Below are 21,691 nucleotides of genomic sequence, written 5' to 3' on the forward strand. Positions count from 1 at the left end.
GGATAACCAATCTGACTATTAAAGACAAAAGCTAAGAAGCCTTTGAGTACCTCAGCGTTTTCCTCATCCTTGGTAATGTTCCCCACCACATCCAAAAAAGGATGGAGATTCTCCTTGACCCTCTTTTTGTTATTAACATATTTGTAAAAGCATTTTTTTTAATCATATTTTATAACAGTGGCCAGATTAAGTTCTTGCTAGGCTTTCACCTTTCTAATTTTCTCTCTGCATATCATAGCAATATCCTTGTACTCTTCCCGAGGTGCCTGACCCCTTCATTTGGAGCTGGCAAACTCCCTGATCAGCTAGGCTGGTTTTCTTCCCTGTCAGCTCGTCTTAAGGTACAGCTCGCTCCGGTGCCTTCAAGATTACCTTTTTGAGTAATGTCCAGCCTTCCTGGACCCCTCTGCTTTTCACAACTATCTCCGAAGGGACTCTAACAACCATTATACTAAACAGTCCAAAGTCTGCCCTCCAGAAGTCCAGTGTAGTGGTTTTGCTAACCTTCCTCCTAACTTCACAAAGAATCAGGAATTCAATAATTTTCTGGTTGCTATGCTCAAGATAGCTTCAAACCACCATGTCTCCCACCAGTACTCCTCTGTTCATAAACAGCAGGTCTAGTGAGGCACCACCCCTGGTAGGTTCCCTTACCAGCTGTGTCAGGAAATTATCTTCACAAACTCCAGGAACTTCCTAGACTGTTTCTTCTCTGCTGTATTGCATTTCCAGCAAACATCTGGTATGCTGAAGTCCCCCATGCGGACAAGGGCAAGCAATTGTGCTATATCTGTCAGCTGCTTGTATAATACTTTGCTTGCCTCTTCATCCTCGTTGAGTGGTCTATAAACAGATTTCTACCAGGACATCAGCCTTTTTGGCCTTCCCCATGACCTTTACCCATAAGGACTTAGTCTTATCCCCAGCATTGAGCTCTGCAGAACTGAAACACTCCCTAACATAGAGAGCCACCTCCCACAGTCTCTCCTTCCTTGCCTGTATCTTCTGGAGAGCTTATAGCCATCCATTGCAGCACTCCAGTCATGAGAGTAATCCCACCATGTTTTGGTGATGGCAACCACATCATACTTTTCCTGCTGCACAATGGCCTCTAGCTCATCCTGCCTGTTGCCCATGCTGCGTGTGTTGGTATAGTGTAGATACACTTCAGACGGGCTATTATCTCACCCCCAACCCCTGCATGCTGCCCCAAGATAATCTCTAGCGAGCCTAGTTTCATTCCTTTCCTCCTTTAAACCTAGTTTAAAGGTCTCTCAATGAGCCCTGCCAACACCTGGGCTAGAATCCTTACCTCCCCCTTGAGAGAGGTGGACTCCATCCATCACCAGCAGACCTGCTGCTGTATAAGCCAGCCTATGAGTGAGAAAAAACACAAAATTCCTCCGATGGCACCAGCCTCTTAGCCATGCATTGATCAGGTGGATATTCCTGTTACTCTCAGTATTTTTCCCTGCTACTGAAGGGATCAAAGAAAACACCACCTGCACTCCTGCTCCTTCAACTAACTGTCCAGGTGCCCTGAAGTCCCTTTTGATAGTCCTTGGAGTTCTCTCCACAACTTCATCACTGCAGACGTGAATGTGGGTAATAACTTAAGGGGCATACTTGTGCTTCCTATTAATGTCACTCAGATAGGCCCAGGAATGCAGCAGACTTCCCTGAGGAAAGGGTCCAGTCAGCATATCAGGCTCTGTTTCCCTCAGAAGGGAGCTGTCTATGACAATTACCCTTCTTTGGCTCTTGGCAGAGGCAGGCTTAACAGCTGGGGTTGACAGACTCACCCTAGACAACCCCTTGGATGGACTTTCATCAACAACCTCATTTGCCAGTCCCTCAAGTTCCAGAGCCTCATACCTATTGTGCAAGTTTACCTGGGAAGGCAAAGTAGGCTGGGAGGGGATTCACCTGCCACCCCAAGCAGGGACCCATTTCCATTCTTTCCTGTGTCTTAGGTCTTCTGCCTGATGTCAAGAGGGTAAGGGGATTCTCCACTAGTCATAGGGTGTTCCTCACAGAGCATTTATCGCAGGGATGGTAGGGTGTGGTTTCATAGGTCTATCTCCCTTTCACACTCCCTGATACTCCTTAATCTTTTCACCTCTTCTTTTAGTTCAGAGTAGATCATGCTGATCAAGTATAGCTTGAAAACTGCTCAATGCGATGAAAAATAAGCAGGAGTTTTCTTGAAGATTAATTACATTAGGGAACATAAAGGGAAAATCACAAAGAACAGAACAGGGAGAAAGAATCTTTCACAAGTCGCAATATTGCTGGTAGATGGATGGTTGGATTAGATGATCTTAGAGGTTTTTTCCAATCTTAAGGATTCTATAATTCTTTAATTCAAAGTCTGAGATGAAACACCCAAAATACGTCCACAGTAAATGTCCACAAGCATTTAGGGCATGGGGGAAACAACTTTTCTCCACGATATCTTCTAGATCAGATTTTATGTTTTTCTTGCTACTATAATGTAAAAGGACAGATTTTCAAGCTCTACTATGTAGTAAGTTATGACAAGAAATCTAGAAGTTATCAGCATAATAAAATTAAGCTATATATTTCTGAATAAAAACAGCCTTCTCTAATGAATATCAAAATTTACAATAGAGGAACGTTAACAAAAAAGCATCTGTTTAAGATGGTTCTTAGTTTTTCTCCCCCAAAATTATATTATTCGTAGTTTATATAACTTCCAAGCTATTTGTACCTCCTGGTCCCAAGTAAACAAAAAACGTGTTTAGAGCTAATTGTGTGCAACATATCATCTTGAAATGATTCTTGCTGGGATTAAGCAAACAGATAAGGTTCTGGAATGATATTGTCTGAAGTCTTATTCATTGATATCAGAAGTAATTCTTTGCCTTTTTGATGAAATGCTTGTAGAATTTGTAAATATACAAAGATGCATATATATTTAAATAATTTGAATTTGTACCTAATTAAAAATCCGTTTTCATTGACAGAGAAAATATTTTTAAAATTCTTCTTTGTTTAGGTTTGAAAGCTGAAATTCACTATCAACTGTGTGATCAATAGGTGTATGTGCACATGCATGTGTATGCTCCTACGTGTGTGGTCCTGTTTTTTAAACAGAATCTCATCTGCAACAAATGAACTTTACATCATTACATTTTTTGAGATTTTTAACACTGTAATGTTTATCAGTTGAAATAGCTTTATCACTATTAGGTCAACAATAACAAAAAAGCAGAAGTGAACTCCAACATCTTGTATTTGTATCTTGAAGACTTCCTATGAACCATTTTCCATCTGAGAGTTTTGTAAGGCATCCCAACAGTTGGGAACTGTGTGCCCAGATTGACAGATAAAGTGAAAAGGTCTGTATTAATTTCCAAATAAAGAAATGCACAGAGTGGTGTTTCACTATGATTATACTCTAAAGTACCAATTAGAATGCATCAGAAACCAGAGCAAGTTGACACTCTACAATAAAGCAAATAATTTCCAGTTGGAGGGGCAGAAAATGTTAATATGCAATGTTCAAGACTACAAGAACCTTTGTAAAAGGAAGTAGCTAATAAGGTTTAATGATGCATGTCAGGAAGCCACAGTACATAGGGAAACACAGCTGGCTTCATTTTGTAAACTATTTGATATACACATCTTTCTAGTTCACGATTATCAGCTGTGCAAGTGCCACAGGGGACAGTTTAGCCTTCAGAACAGGATATTCTTCTTGTTCTCTAAATTACAAGTAAAATACATTAATATAATATGGTGCTGTAGGCTAGCACCCTGACAAAAGCTTATCAGCATACAAAAAGGATTAAAGAACTCTTCTGCAAGATTCAGATGGTACAATCTTACCAGAATAAATGGGTTAAAAAAACTGAAATAATAAATATATTCATAATCTTCACACATTTTTAATGCCAGGCTATAAAGCCAAAAACAGCAATTAAAAAAAACCATGAAAATGCCATTTATATGAATTCATGTCATTTCATGATGTACTTATTAAATTAATATTAATAAAGAAATGATGTGTATTATTGATAGACTACAACTATACAAAGCAATCTGCATCTTGCTTTACTGCAATCCAAGTTGCTCAGAGTGACTGCAACATGCAGGTGACAGCAATTAGCAGCAGATGACAGAAGCACTTTGAATTTGTACCAGATGGCAGCTAAGGGTCATTGGAAGCCAGCAAACCTTCCACATGGAAACCGTTGTGTAGTACAACTATAAAACTCCTGGAGTACTTATAAATGAATTAAGATTCTTGAAGAAAACTGGAACATCTAAGTTAAATATAAAATATTATGCAGGGCATTAAAAAACTACTAAGAACACCAACTAATGTACTTGTTAAACAATTCAAACTTGTATCATACAGGAAAGGCTAGATATATACTCTTTTCATTTATTTAAAGAATAAGAAATGGAATAAATGCTTTGATGTAAAGGGATAAATAAGCATAGGGAAGATGCATACTTGCAATATAATGCTTTAAGGGGAACTACTTCACACTTGTGCCCAGTGCTCTCATGAATATTGCTTCATAGCTGAAGCACAAATAGGTGCATCTCATTCTAAAAGATTAAAGATTGTATTTTACTTTTTAACTGCAGTTTGAGAGAGGTTCCCTAGCACTGACCATAGCTCTGTACTAGGTTACTAGTTCACTATATAAACTTATCCTATCCTAAAAACAAGTCAAGATGATTTAAGTGTAAAGAAGAAAGTAATGATACAGTGTTGGGAAACAGTTTGCTTGGCAGCGCTTGGCAGCACGTAGCTACTGATTTACTAATGATTTACGATGTAATCTTAGATGAAAGGGGTAAGTTATACCTGCATGGAATGTGGTGTTTCTAGTAGAGTTCTGTACTTAACAACATGTACTGTACACAAAATTAGCCTGGGTAACGGTATTGTTCTCTTATACGCTTGGTCGCATAGACCCTGTATCCCTGGAAGCATAGATGCTATATAAGATGGTGTGTTGCTACAATAAAGTTGAAGCTGCATATCCTCACATTGAGTATCAGGCTTCCCGCCCGCCTAGGAGGGTAACCCTGTGGGGAGCGTGGGGAGTTCCCCAACAATACAGAAATATATAAAACAAGAATGCACAAGTTAGAATGAGAGATGGCCATAAAACCAGAGAATGTTCAGACTAATATGATGGCAAGGTATTTCAGTGATGTATTTACAGAAGATCAGTGAAATGCACTCAAACTCCTTGTGGGGTGTTCCTTCTCAACCCTAAACATGTTAAGAAATAAACCATACATTGACAAGCTGGAGACAACAACAAGATAGCTGAGCATGACAAATACAAGTTGCACTAAAAGAAGCTGGAGCAGGAAGACAACAGTAAGAGATAGTCGAGGCAGGGAAAAGCTCACAGAAAATGCAGACAAGATTGAAGATGTGAACCAGGATCATGATCTCCACAGTGTGGTTGCTCAATGGGTGAAAATGATCCAAGACAGTATTTTCCATGACCAATGAGCTGTGACAGATGAAGAGTATTCTTTGATAACTTCAGCTTTATCAAAGAATTAAAACCTTCTTCTTCACAAAGGTGCTGCAGCGAGACAGGGATGTGTCCCCAAGATCTGTGGGCAGCTGAAGGAAAGAACTGGGTAGATGGAACTACCAGAAATAGTAGAGGACTGGTGCTGCTAGTGTCACACTGAGAACAATGAACAGGTCACAGTAGGCAATTAAAACACAGTGAATCAAACAATTGACAACAATAACTTAAAAAAAAAGAAGAATTAAACTGCCCAATCACTTTCAAATTTAAACTAGAAAAAGTGCTCTGTGATAGGAGGAAGAACAAAGCTTATCCCTCAAACCCTAAGGCAAAAGTAAGAATTTGATTTTCAGCTGAGTCATCTATCCTTGTTTTCATGAAACAAAATATTTCAGTAGATTCCTTGGAGACTATGAGATTAAGAAAAGATTCCACAAAGTATCCAAAAAGAAATGAAACTGAACCCTGTTTTGTAAAAACAGTGTTTCAGGATACTTTCCAAAAGATAGGACAGGAAGGGAATTAGCTTTAAAAATATGAAGAGTGGCCAAATCTTTGCAAACTAATCCACAGTCTAAAATCTAGAACACCATCTTTATCCAGCAAAAACTGGAATGCTGATTTTAATGTGAAATCCACAGGCTCACACTCTGAACGAGGGTATAAATGAAGGAAAAAATCATATTTGTTATGAGCATGACAAACCTGTTACTTTAATCATAGCTATGATTAATATGTTCAACCTATGTAAAAACAAATACTATGTCCTCATATGCACAGAACTTTCCCTTTCCCTCCAGATATGCATCACGGTAGACTGAGATTTCAGGTCATGTGAAACATGATTGTCACTGAGTCTCCAGTACTTAGAAAATCAGATTTCCATTTACGATATTAAAAAGGTCCATATATGAAAAAATGTTTTTCTGTATCTGAGCTAGATATAGGGAAGACTTGCCAACTAAGCAATAATATCTATAAAACATTCAAATAAATGACATGAATCAGATGCATTTATTTCAAAAATGCTAAACCAACTAGGTTTCTGCAAGACACTAGCTTCTGACATTTCAGAAAGCCATCCTTCACAATAATCGGAAGAAAAAAAAGACAAAAACTCACAATTAATATACTACGAACATACTCACAGAGAAGTTCACCTCTATTCCTCCTCATATAATTCCTTTCAATAGCTGAAAAATATATGTAATGTTGGTGACAACTGTGCTACATTGCTGTTACACAAAAAACCACTAGATACACAGAACATAATGCTAAAGGAGAAAAAAATGTAATGATGTATTTATCCAACTCTAATATTTTGGTTTCCAACATTTTGTCTTGCACTCTGCCAGCACAGGCTCACAGACAGTGCATTAGGAAGGTGGTGCAATTCTAAGCAGTCAGATGAGTATTCTCTAACCATCACCTGAAAGTCAGAGCCTATTTGCCCTTACCCTCTCCATCTCACAGCAGCTGCTTTTTACTGATGCTGTGATTAACTCTGAAAGGCAACAGAACTGTAAGGATCAACTCAAGTGAAAAAGCAAACTCCAGTCACTGATAAGCAGCAGCAGTGGAGGCAGTTGAGAGGAAGTGGACATGGACTACCTCTTAACAGCTCACTGGGACAATCAGTAAGCCAATAGACAGCAAATTTCCCTTTTGCATTATCTTCTGTAGAATCGTAACATTTCAAATGGATTGTATATTTCACCAGAAATGATTCATTTTAGCCTAGTTTGCTATAGGTAAAATACGCTGTTTCTGGTGAAGAATCAAGAGGCTATTCCACAAATTGATCAACTTCAAAATAATTGCTCTGAAAGTTTTGTGAGAGTAATCTGTTGTAGGTACTACTACGAAAACTCTGTACTCCACAACTGATCCTTCCTCAAACACTGGCGTGAACTGATGTTGAGCTGCTGAGCTGAATTTTAACTTATTCAAATTTAAACTTACTACAACAACAACAAAAAAAATCGAACAATTTAAAGTAAGAGTCTCCAAAATGGAGAAGTGAAATGTCTTGGAACATCAAATAACAAAACAACAAAAATATAGGACTCCAATTTATCTATGGCTTATGGCTAATCTTTTCAATTCTAAAACATATAATTTTTTATTCTCCTGTATTCTTATAACAGATAACGAAATTAACATTAGAGGAATTTTGCAGCAACAAACACAGTCTTAGGCTTAGTGAATGGATGAGTTTGCCACTAACTCCAAAATACCTCATAAACCTACCTACCCACTATCATAAAATACCTCAGAAATTTACCTGCAGTAATGCTAGAATTCTAACTACCAAAGCCACTCCCCTTGCTTGTTCCCTCTCTCCCTCCCATTACTATTTCATAAACGAAGATATCCAGGCTCTCCAGGTAAGCTCAAGAAAATTAAATATATGCACACATATATATTAACACACACACACTCTTGAAATAAGATTCCATTCAAAACTGCTTTCAGTACAGATGAAAGCCAGTGCAGGGTGTTGCTACCTGATGTCATTCAATATTATTAATGATCAAAGATGTACAAGTTAACATTTAATTGCTATAACAGTATCCTATAGAGTTATACAATTATTTTGTTTAGAACTACCTTATATACTGTTGCACATAATTTGCCTTGCACTAGGACTGTAAACAGAAAGTGATGCAGAAGTGTTGATTCAACATCCATGTCTCAAGCAATGTATTGTACCAAGCTATGTGCTTCACTAAAAAATTACATGTAGCCAGAAAAAGATGTATCACATGATCTAACATACCAGTCTCATAAAACGTTTAATTGTTGTTTTCAGAACAAATTGGAAGTTAAGGCATAAATTATTCTGGGACTCTAATTTGTGAACTGATAGCCGGTCAAAACATGGAACAACTTATTCTCTGTCCCAGTCATACAACATCAAAGTAGATCAGTAAATGATCTAATATTGCTTTCTGGATGCCAAGGAAAATTAACATCAGGTTTCCTCTGAGGCTACAGACATCATCACATCCACGCAAATCCAACAGTAACAGAACTTCATACATACCAGTACTATAACCATTAAGTTGCATGAAAAGCAAAGTCCAATACCTTAAATAGCCATTTACTTTTTTCCCCTCTCAAGTGCCTTGGTTTCCCATGTGTAGTATTACCATTTTACTACTTTTGGAATATAAAATAAAGAAGACTATTAAAAAAAATACACTGCTAATGGAGTTAATGGATGTTACAGTTTGACTCCTCTCAACAATTTACCAAATGTTCTGGGAATCTGGGGAGGTCCCTGCTGACTGGAAGTTAGCCAGCATTAAACGCATCTACAAAAAGGAAACAAGAGAAGATGCAGAAAACTACAGACCTGTTACTCTAACATCAGTCCCTGGAAAAGCTATGGAGAAGATTGTCCTGGGGGTTACTGAAAGACATTTAAAGAACAAAGCTATCATCAGACATAGTCAACATAGGTTCATTAAGGGAAAGTCCTGCCTTAGCAATTTGATGTCCTTTTAGGACATAGGTGTCTAACCTTTTGGCTCACCTGTAAAATGCATAATGTCATTAATATACATAAGCAACAACTCTTAAAATATATATTTTTTATTCAAACATTAAAAAAAAGACAGCAACAAGAACACAAAAGCTGCATGAAATTTGACCTTGTTTTGTTTCTGTTAAACTACTGAATGCATCATTCTCATTCGATGGAAGTGGCTGCCATTCTTAGTAACTTCTCAGGGTGTTCATCAGAGATTTTTGATGACATTTTACTCTTCCTGTGCTTCATCCTTGAAAATTATTTGCTCACAAATGTACGTACTGCCAAAAAGTGACAACATGAATAAGGTATGCTTGTGAAGTGAGGGATATTTTTCTCTGGCAAGACAAGTTTTATAGAAATTTGGTAAAGACATGATCAAATTTTTGAGTTGAATATCTGATTGCAACTCTATCCATTCCACTTGAAAATCTGCATGTAATGTATTTATGCTGACTGAAAATGGAGTCGCAAATATAACAAAAAATTGACAACTTTTTTCTGCAATCTTGAAACCTATTCTCAAGTTTCAGTATGAGAAAGGAAAACAAGGCTTCATATTCTCCACCATTCAGAGCACTGTGTTTAGGCAATGTATCAAAATGCAAATAAGTAGTTGCCATCACTTGAGTTAGCACTGCAGTGCACCCTTCCCATGTACTGGTTTCAACCAGACAGTGTTAGTTGCACACTGATGTTTGGCTCTTGCTGAGCAATGGGTACATGTTTGCAGGTGGGCCAGGCCGCTTAAGGCAGAAGAGCCACCATCATGACAGCACAAGGCAGGGAGTGGGCTGCAGTATGGGCTGGGCTGAATCCAGCCTGAGGGTTGGACATGCCTGTCATAGAATAAGGTCATCCACATGGTGGATGAACAGAAGCCAGTGGATGTAATCTTCCTGGATTATAGTAATGCTTTTGACGCCATCCCTCACAGCATCCTTGTGGAGAAATTGTCCAACTGTGAGATGAACAGGTACACACTATGCTGAGTGATGAACTGGCTAAATGGTAGAGCTCAAAGTACTATACTGAATGGAGGTACATCTTTCTGGCTGGAGCTGGTCACTAGCACTGTTTGCCATAGCACAGTTCTAGAGCCAGTTCTGTTCAACATTTTTATCTCTGACCTGGATGCAGGAGGTGACTACATCCTAAGCACATTAACTGATGATATTAAACTGGGAGGTACTGCTGACTGATTGCAAAGGGATCTAGATATACTGGAGCACTGGGCCATCAGCAATGGCATGAAGTTTAACAACGCAAAATGCTGGGTTCTGCACCTGGGACAGAGCAGTACCACACACGGGCACAGACTGGGAAATGAGTGGTTGGAGAGCACCCCAGCAGAAAGGGACCTGAGAGTGCACATAGCAGCAGGCTCAGCATGAGCCAACAGCGTGCCTGCATTTTGGGGTTCATTAAACACAGCACAGACAGCTGGTCAAAACAGGTTATTCTCCTGCTGCATTTAGTGATGGTGTGGCCTCACCTTGGATACCGTGTGCAATTCTGGGCTCCACAGGATATAAAGGGTGTTAAGGTCCTTGAAAGCATCCAGAGGAGGCACCAAAGCTGTAAACAAGGCTGGAAGGCATGCCCTCTGAGGAGAGACTGAGGATACTTGGGTTGTGCAGTCAGGAGAAAAGGAGGCTGAGAGGTGACCTCATTGCTCTCTGCAGTTCCCTGAGGAGGGGGAGCAGAGGGTGATGCTGGGCTCTGCTCCTGGTCACCAATGGCAGGATGGGAATAGCTGTGCCAGGGAGGGTTGGACTGGGCATTAGGAAACATTTCTGTGTTGTGAGGGTGGTCAGACACTAGAACAGGCTTCCTTGAGAGGTGGTTGATGCCCTATGTCTGTCAGTGTTCAATGGACACTGAGACAATGTTCTCTCATTAATACGCTTTAACTTTTTGTTAGCCCTTACGTGGTCAGACAGTTGGACTGATAACCTCTGTCAGCCCACCGTTCTACTCTAAAAAACCTGTAACAATGTATTCGTTTGCATTAAGTGAATACTGTCCATCTATGTAGACCACCGCTCAAAGGCATCAATCAAGATTTTCAGCCTTTACTGAGACATTGTTCGCCACTCTTAACGTTTTTAGTATTGTTTTAATACAGCAATATAAATGCACTATTGTTCTAGTTTTCTAAGTATAAATGAAAACATTAGTTCCACTATGTGGAATTACACTTTTTCCATATTAGTCATTCAATGACTGAAACATCTGGTTCCACAACTCAGCTATTTCAGTTCATGGAGTTAATGGTAATGATAGCAGTGAGATATACTCCTTCTGACTGTGAGTAAAAGACACAAAGTTTGCTTGTGGTTTGATTCCTGGAAACTGTCAGTAATGTTTGGCAGCACTGCAATATTCTAATCTGGGTTTTGGAATAACAAGGGTGGCTGCTCATCTGCCATTCAGCTGTTCCTTTTCAGTCTTTTTTTTTTTTTTTTTTTAAAGGAGTGACACCTTTTGTCCTCTTCCTTATCTAACACTGTTCCATCCAACTCACTAAAACTCTCTAGCCCTTGGGGATGGCAGCGCTGTTCAGTTGTCACTACAGTGTTATTAATACACCAAGGTTCTCCCTCCTCTACTTCTCACCTTGTGATACATTCCTTCTTTTGTTCAGATAAGAAGAAATAAAAGCACTAAAGCTATATTTCATGCATTTTCCACACGGTCCAATTCCAGCAGTTTTCCCTTCCTCTGATTGAGGTTTCTTGTACCTGTCGGGAAGTTGGTCTTCAGGTATTTTTTGGATTGAAGCTGTAGGCAGAAGGGACACAAACCCAGTTTGGGGGCTACTGACTTAATGTAGGAAACAGCTTTCTCAGTTTCATCCTATACAGGGAGGACTTTTAGGAGGATTAAGCACAGCAGACCATACTCCAGTAAAAAGCAATATACAAACCCTTTTCTCATTCTAAATCCTTGAAATTTGTCATTAGAAACCATGTAACATTTTTTCAAGGTCATTCTGTTCTGTTTCTCGCTACTGTATGCAACCAGTACAAGCTATTTCATTCCCTCTTCTCAAATCAACTATGAACAATATTAAATTTCCAATTTAATAACACAACTGTACAAGTTATTGGCCCTTACACAACACTGTAGCAGCAGAATTAAGTCACTGTGTTTCTGAGGCTCATCTCAAGTTCTCTAGGTAACAACAAATTTGTTTGTATTATCTGACAGTATTTAATTGGGCACTTTTTAACTACTATTTTTAACTACTTCCAGTCTCATGGGTGACTTTTTTTAAGAACAAACAAACAACAAAAAGAAAACAATATCAGTTCTTATATTATTGATTTGTGTGACAAAAACTTACAATATCAGCAAAGCACTAGACATATTTAGTTTTTAGATTACAGGTTAGACAAAAATTTTGGAAAAAAAAGTGTTATTATTCCAATGAACACTGAATGCTTACTATCAAGTTTTGTGACTAACAAACTGCTAAAACACAGCAGCAGATGTAAGCTTCCATAATAATGCAAAAATGAAGCGTCTGAATGCTGCTAAAGATGAGCAATATGAAAACTATTTTTATACTAATCTGAAGCACAATAGTCATATTGCATTCTGTATCTCCTTTACAGACATTACTTATTTCTCAGCAGTTTTACTTAAGATGATTTCTACTCATTTTAATACATTCTAGTATACGCTCTAAAAATCTATTTAATACACGGATTAAGTTATGTTAGTGTTTCAACCTTAGTACACAAAATATCTCCCTTCAAATTGGCTTCTTCTCCATCCAAATATATACACACACTTTAAACTTTAGCCCCCAAATCTGTTTCTACTGATAGAGACAGGTCACCTTTGCAAGAGGACTATATTAACATTCTTGCCTTTAATGAAAACCAAAACTGTGAAAGCAATTCTAAAACTGGGTTGCAAAAAAACCAACAGTGCACTTTAAATAGGTAAGAATAAGAGAATACTGCAAAATGCCAGACTAAATAAATAATCGTAGTTTGTTAATTTCCCTCTTAGTTAATTAACACCTGTATATGACCTTTAGCACTGAGAAGTCCAACTTTATCAAGAAAGCCAAAGTTTAAGAATATCTGACCAAACAGGATTGATTACTGATTACAGCATTGTGAAGAACACAATTCAATCTGTTTTATTTATTTAAAAGGATGGAACTGTGTTCCTGAGTAAGCTGTTGTGACTATCAATGAGGTAGAAAGCATAGAGCCATTACACTATAATAAAAATGATGCTACTATTTCTAAATTTATCTAAAGCACAAAACACATTATTTTAGACTGAAATTAAACCTTGATAGAAATCATTTTTCTTTAGATTGTTTGGAATTAAAAGCATATTAAACTGATCCATTAGGAAAATTCTCTTCTATCTTTGTGGTTTTCAGACTGTCTGCATCCTTAGGCAATGAAACAATTTCTATAATTGTAATAAAAAAACCCACAAAGTGTTGAGTTTATGTTAAAATATTGTTGCTTGAAAGACTAAATATTTCAATAAACACAATAAATCCCTCTGAGTCTAACATACAGATAAATCACATGCTTGAACAGGCACATACATCTTACAACTTTTTATACAAAATTTTGCTTAAACTCATTTCAATTTTAGCCTTTTGCTGAAACTGTTTATAGAACTGGCCCACATCTCTAAATTTTAATACTGGCTTAGTCAAAAAGCATCTATCCTTAAGGATGAAAATGAAAAAACTGCCATTAGAAAAACCCAGTTCATAGTACAAATAGAGCAGTATAGTTATACTACAGTAAGAAAGACAAGAGAAGCATTTATCTTACAATTAATATTTCAATGAAGAGACAAATAATGAAAGAGTCATGTCTGGAGATATCTCACCACAGAGGTTTCAGCATGGAAATGTAAATGGAGAATCCTAGATCTCAGTGTTTACTTCCTCCCAAAACTACACATTCTGAACAAGAGCATATCAACACATTTTACGACAAACTCTCTAGAATACTATTTTCGTTTTTTTCGAAGAGCAACAGAGACTGTTTGCAATTTAAAAACAGTTCCAAAACAGTATTTGGAGCAAGTATTAGTTAAAGAATAAGATAAGGCAGACTTATTTCCTCTGGACCATGCAGTAATAATGCAAATAACAATTTTGATTTTGTTTCAGCAACAATTAGGTGCAATTATTTATCTTATAAACATTTGCACATTTGATCTCTCAATTGTAATATCCTTTCTAATCTCAAGGATTGTTTTATGCCCCATCAAACATGTAAACATTATTGTCAGGTTTGAAAAAAAAAAAAAAACAAAGGAGGACTCCCTTTCCCAAACACATAAAGAAAGAATGAACTGGCTTCTGTTCTTCTCCTTGTAGTGCTACCTGCTGCAAGGCTAGCTAGGACAGAATATTATTTATAAGCAGTAAGTGTCTTACATTACAGAAATATGCAAACTGATCTCACCCTGTGGTAGAAGATGCAAACACAGAAGGATGTTAACTCCACAGAAAGGTAGAACTAAAAATGCATGTTACAAAATGCTGATAATTATTTTCTATACCAACACACATTTTTATTACTTACTCATTTGTCATGGTGGTGTTTTAATGTTTTCAGTTCCCAAATCCATCCTTGCTAATTACATTACTAATACAGACATTCTGTTCACAGATGGTGAAGAAATCCTCACCAATATTATTGTTGAGCAATTGGTACACAGAAGACTCATTTACACATTTACAAAGTAATGTGAAAGACAACTGACACAAAATGGAGGAAACTCTTGTAGCGAGTAGGCTCTACAGAATGCGTTCACCTGTTTTTGAATTTTTGAAATACTCTATACAACTACCAAGGCAAAGCCATTTAAACAGGTACACCTGCTATATTCAACTTAATTCTTCACATTTAGTAGATACCTATCAGCTATACCATCTCTGAGAAAGAAATAAATATATATATTTAGAATATTGCATATTTTAACAGTACAGTCCATTGGACAATAAATGAATAATATTTATTTACACAAGCAGCACCTGTCTCATCAGTCGCAGATTAAACGCTGTATCATGATAACATGATTACTAATTGTCCTCAAGCTGATACTACACTATATGCCAGAAGATGTTACTAGAATTTGACCGCATGTGTTAGTACAGAATATTTTGCTTTAGCACTTCATAAAAATTTAAAGTTTTATTACATTCCCACTGTAGATAAAAGACCAAGTTTCAGTGGCAACCAGTCGTAATGTTAGGGCCTTAGGCAAGTAATGGCAGTAGGTGCACTGCCCCAGTGTTAAAAAGCATGCCGCATCTTGTCAACATGCCACTGGCTCTCTTTATTGCACTTTTATTTGCAACTTAGTATTTTTCTGATGGAAACTTAGAGCAACTGTTTCAATGCTGTATTTGAAAATATCAGAGATTTGGAACAGACCCTTCACCACACTTTTCAGTGTGAAATACTCATGTGAAAATTGTAGCAAAAATTTACATGGAGCACATCTCCAGAATCTGTTTAATTCAGGCAAAGCATGTTGTACTTATGCATACTACAATACCTATAAATTTACTATATTAAATAATTTCATTTTTAACACCTGTATTATTTGTCAAAATTTGTTCAGAATGCTCAAAGGAATATTCTTTTGCTAAAGGGCTCCTATTCGTACCAGATAGAAGGCAAAGTAGTTATGAACCATTAGAAAAGAAAGTCATTATGAACCATTAACATTCTACTTCAATTTTACTCTTATTTTAAAACATATGTTACATATATCAAAATAATAAAAGGACATTTCATGCCATGTGATGGTATATATCAACCATCTCTGTCAGTGAGACATTTATAAGCATCTCTATTAGAAACACAAATCAATACGCTCAAGGGGAACAATAATAACTGCTTCAAACAACTTGTATTATCATTTCATTCTTGATGTTCCTACTCAGAGTAACTTGCTATGAATGGTATGAAAATGCCAGCCTGTCATGATTTTTTTTTTAAACCTCTAGCAATATATTTTTCCTCTCAATATAATCAAGTATGCTCCTACTAAACACAGGTCTAGGTTCAAAGATACAGCCTAAAGTTTTATATCTTTATGACTGAGTGCACTCCCCCAACCTGACTCGTATTAGAAACATTACTGATGAAACTATTTCCATTGTTTTGAACTGAAAGAACCTAGCACACAGAGAAGCACTCAAACTTCCAGTATTTCTCCAAATGACATATCTCTTGAAGATGTTTTCATTGCTTACAAAACTAATAAAAACCTCTGCAAAAACATTCTAGGTACTCACTGAAACCTCAGCTTTCACACTCCACTTTCTCTGGGAGCCAGCATAAATTTTAGTAGCCTGTTACAAACAGTCTTTACAACTCCTGTGCAGTTTCGGCCAAATATTTTACAGTAAAAAAAAAATCTGAGAGAAATGAAGTGGGAGCTCATAATCTGCTGTGACACAGAAATACAGAAAGTATAAGGATATATATTTATATTTGAAAAAAAATGTATTTTCATTAGTATCTGTAACAGGCCTAGCTAAACGAAGAATGGTTTTAATTATGAAATGAGACTGAGGCAGAATTCACTTGCATCAACACAGTTCAATCTAACACACACGAAATACTTTAGAGCATGTAGATCTTCACTTTTAGGTTCATCTATTTATGTTTTATGAAAATAAAAGAAGGAAATCACATAGCAAGGTTAACTGACCTTATTTTTTGGATTGGATGTGTTCATTACACTTCGAGTTTCTTTCCCTGTGTAGATGACAACACCAATTACAGTTCCTGAAAAACAAAGAAAAACAGAGGTGTCAAGTAAGTTAAGAAAAAATGGTCTGAATTAAAAGCAGCAGTAATTTACAATCCTTCAAACAAATCAATTGTATAAAACAAACATGTATGCAACATACATAACATTGTGGATGCTGTTTTTCAGGATTTATTATAAAGGATTGTTGTAACTTCTTTAATTAACATCCATAAAAATTACTACATCCTTTCATTCTTTTCAATGAAAAAAATACAGTGTAGCTGGGTAAAGACTTGCATTTGAACTGAAAGTTGTCTCAACTTCTTTCCTGAAATTAACACAGCATAAATAACTGTCCTTCAAAAGGAACAAAACATGAGTGCAGTACTGCTGAACACAACTGGACTAGATTATCTTAGTGGTCTTACTGGTCTTTTCAACCTTAATGATTCTATGATTCTACGATCATACACAAATTTCCTGCTAGCTCTGTCACCTATCATGATGTAACACCCAGCTCACTCAATTCATTACTTTTACAGACTCCCATACAAAAATACTCTCATTTTTAATAGCATATTAAAACAATTCACTAGTTCCAATCATCTTGTTGATTTTTACTGAATGTTCTGTCACTAAAAGCATTTATCAACTAAATAAAAATTCAGTTTTTTACTATTGTTTAGATTTTTACTACTACGCATCTCACATTCTAGTATAAATAAAGACTATTTCTATTCTTTTTTCAAGTGATGTGAAATGGTTTAATGTTATTACAAACAATAATGTGGTCATATTTGTCATCTTAATGCTATAAAAAAATAATTAGCACGGCTTGTTGGGAACACCAAGCTCAGATGACTGTAAGAACTCTAGAAGCATTGCACTTCTGCCTGACTTTAACTTTATTTACCTTTGGAACATCAAGACAATGTAAAAGATCGGTTATCATTGTTCCTACAGCATAACAGGCCATAAAAAATGAAGAAATAAAAAGAAAACAAGATGATGGTTAAAGAGAGGAAGTTTCATTTACTCAAGAATAAAAATGCCAGTGAAAACGTTGAATCCTTGTACGAAGTGACTGTAAATTACATCTTCTGAACCACTACAATTTTTTTTCTATCATTCTCCTCTCCACATTAAAGCTTTTCCCTAAGAATTCCCTTGACACGTTTTCCCCAAAGCTAGCTTGCCTCTGCTGACAGAGGGGAAAGAGAAAAAAAACACAAACAAAAAACAAAAAAATCCAACTGGTCTCCAATCAATGCCAATATTAGTTTGGGACATTTCAGCTTGGAGGGATTTTGTGAGCTCACCTCTGTCCAGCTTTCACAGCATGCTGGATGATAAACTACACGGCATCCTCCCGACACACACTCTAGTGATCTCTGGCTTAGGAGCTGTTCAGGTAAGGAAAAGCTGCTGAGGACTATTTCTGATGGAAGATTCCTCAAGAAGTTACACTTGGCTGGGCTGGTGCAGTTCAGGAAAACAAACCGTCCTACCTGTTTTTCATTCTGTTTCTTGGAAAGTTAGTTTCAAAGATGAAAGTGAGATAAAAACCAGTCTATTGAATTTTCTTCGTAAGTCTGGCTAAATCCAACAGACCTGCTGCCCAGACCCCATTAGGAGGAACTGAATCTAATTCAGGGTCTCTGGAAAGATACCTGTACTACCATGGTGAAAACAATGACCGTATTGTTTTTATGTATGGACTTCTATGAGAAATGGCAAGCAGTAGTTGGTAAGAGTGAAGTGGTTAATGAAGAAGAGAAATGTTAGGGGAGATACAAATGGAATAAACTTGCTGAAGGAACTAGGCTTGTTCAGCTTCGAAAAGAGAAGGCTGCTGGGAGATCTCATTGCAGCCTTCCAGTATTTAAAGGGAGTTTATAAACATGAGAGAAATCAATGTTTTGCATGGGAAGATACGGACAGGACAAGGGGGAATGATTTTAAACTAAAGGAGGAGAGATTTAGATTAGATGTCAGGGTGAAGTTTCTTACTGAGAGAGTGGTGACGTGCTGGAACAGGCTGACCACAGAGGTTGTGTTTAAGGCCAGGCTGGATGGGGCCGTGGACAATCTGATCTAGTACTTGATCTAGCAGCTGGCAATCCTGCCTGCGGCAAGGGGGTTGTAACTTGTTGATCCTTGAGGTCCCTTCCAATCCAAGCCATTCTATGGTTCTACGATTGTGTGCCTGGATAAACTAATAAAAGAGGACTTGTACAGAATTAACAAACATCATTAGGCACACTCAGAATCCACTGCAAGATCATACCATACTTGCAAGACAAAAATTATGTAAAGTGTATGAAAACAAGAGACAATTGAAATTCATTAAAATCCTGTGGAACGTGGCACAAAGTAGTGCTTTTTACTATTGTGCAGCTATACAAACTGTTCTGATTTTAACCAAAGCAACCTTGCAAGACTGATGATATCTGCCCAAATGACCACAATTTTCCATTAATATAAATCTCAATAGGTACCTCAGCAGGTCTCCCAGGAAATAGCATTATCTTACTTAGCAGTTTGAAACACACTGATAAATGGAGATGAAAAAGTAAGTCCACACTGTTGTGGACCTTCTCAGGCTTTTTAAAATTTAACTCACTTTTCTCTTTCACTTTTCAAAAGGGAATCTACCAAAATTTTGAATAAATACATCACCACAGTCAGTGATGACAAACACATTATGTGAAGGTTTTATAATTTAGTTGAACATAACACGATAACATAACAGGTTTCCAAAATACTTTGTGGCTTAAATTAAACGGTTATAAATTTTATTTCTTCAGTGATATTTTTTTTATCTTATTTAAAAAAGTCTTCAGTAACCAACAATTCTACTCCTCCAGGCAATATTATTAAAACAAAGAGCAAAATCTGAAGGAAACCAACAGAATATTCTCTTATTTTAAAGACTGCTTAAAATATGGACCAGCAGGATAGAGAAAGGTAAAACATAGAACAACAGATAAGAAATTCTTTTCAGAATTCCCCAGATGCTTCAATGATCGTATCATCCACATGCCATAAGAAACAAACCATATTTCAGCAGTAAAAATTTCACAGAAGTAGTATACATATTAAGAAGTATACATAGATACTGTATCTTGCTGTTACCTTTTTAAAACTCACTTGGATGTTGTCTATAAAAGCAAAAAGTTAAAGTATCTTCTCTCAGTAAAAACATTTACCTAATAATAACAAAAGGATGGCTGCATGGTTTAGGCTTGAGAGTGAGGCTTCCTTTGCGAACGAGGCAAATTAGTCTTTGTACTTTCTGTACACACAGTATCCAGATGTCTGTCAGGGCTTTAGAGTAAGAAGCAAAAAGCACTTCAGATTTACATTTCTATATCTGACTATTCAATCTGAGTCTAGAAAATCTGGGCATATAGAATATATAAGGTGTGACAAAAGCATTCTGAATTCAACATAAAAAAGTTTATCATATAAAGGTTTATCAACTGACAAACCTTTATACACTAACATTTACCGTTACTGATCTGAAAGATGATTGATTTGTGGTGTCTTTCCCCTAAAGCTGTCAAAGCGTTAGCAACCAGAGCTCAATTTTTCTGAGGTATTCCCCATACTGTTCCCCAAACACTTTTCCTAGCCTGACCTTGACCTTCTACCTCACTTTGACTAACAGTAACAGCACATTGTGAGACAGCAGGCTATCCTAGTTGAAGCTACATGTTTTATGTACTGTGCAAAAGGGAACGTCAGGAATTCAGCACATGGAAGGAGGAAAATAAGCTGAGACAGACAAACAGTGACTTCAAGGAAAGGGGTTCTCAAGAGCCCAAAGGACAAAGATCGAAAGAAACACTGCAGTAAATCTCCATCCTGCAGTCTTGATCCTCTACATAAAGATTTTTTTTCTAAAAATGTAAACTCAAATTAATTCAGGCTCACTAGCGTCTAAAAGAGCTAAACTTGATTTCATTTCCCAGCAGATTCATAGGGGAAATATTTGTGATCACTACTTCACTGTCTTTCCCTCTTTCTGCCTCCCTCTTAGCAACCCTTTCCTAGCATGCACAATAAGGGTATGTGTGAGCACACAAAGGTTTTGAAAAATAAAAGCACTAAGAACAAGGGGAAGAAAATAGGCCTGATAAAAACACTGTACTGAAGAAGTATATATGTAGGAAAAGTCTTAATGGAAACAAGCCAGCACTTTACATGTGAGATAATGCAATGGGATTACAAGAAAACATTATTTCCTCCTGCTCTTTTTTTAACTTAATTGCTCTTCAGACTACATTCTTTGTCTCTTCTTCTCCTTACTGCTGCCCAATACCATGTCGCACAAACTTTTATTACTACTAATGCTGTGAAATACACATTTCCCTCTAAAATCATCAAAGTTTATAGTGGGGGAAAACAACACAAAACTCAGCTGAGGACTGGCAATTGCATCACAGGGTGCCATTCTCCATGATGCCTTTACATACATATCTGACACCACACATCTTATAAAACAAATACCCAAAGCCAGGAAGAAAGAGAATGACCTTGTCCGACAACTGTTCTTCGTGTCCTAAGCAAAACCTTTTTTGAAATTAAATGAAAGTTTGCAACTCAACCAACTTGTTCCTTTCCTGTGTGTCTGTGATGTAGCTCCTTGTCTTGGGAGCTGAGACTGACAGCATCAGTCAGTGGTATGTCAAAACAAATCATATGACCCAGAATGTTCTTTATCAACCTTTAAGGAGCTGGCAAGGGCATAACAGTCCCAGAAACAACTGGTCACATACATGCTCTGTTTACTAACAGATGATGTCCATGCTGCCTGAAGAACACTGAAGGAAGCAGCCTTCAAAGCTCAGAGGCC

The 21,691-nt window shown here is 37.1% G+C and overlaps 1 protein-coding gene across 2 annotated transcripts in view; it reads right to left on the reverse strand.

Annotated features, from left to right (window-relative positions):
* Positions 1–21,691, reverse strand: part of ATP9B (ATPase phospholipid transporting 9B (putative)) — a 167,117-nt gene that overhangs the window by 59,628 nt on the left and 85,798 nt on the right. For both annotated transcript variants that reach the window (XM_021385725.1, XM_021385724.1), the window contains exon 11: positions 16,792–16,868. In XM_021385725.1, coding sequence (XP_021241400.1) covers positions 16,792–16,868 — 77 coding nt within the window. The remainder of the gene's footprint in view (positions 1–16,791; positions 16,869–21,691) is intronic.

This window comes from Numida meleagris, chromosome 2 (genome assembly GCF_002078875.1).
Source record: "Numida meleagris isolate 19003 breed g44 Domestic line chromosome 2, NumMel1.0, whole genome shotgun sequence".
In the NCBI taxonomy this organism is placed as follows: Eukaryota; Metazoa; Chordata; class Aves; order Galliformes; family Numididae; genus Numida; species Numida meleagris.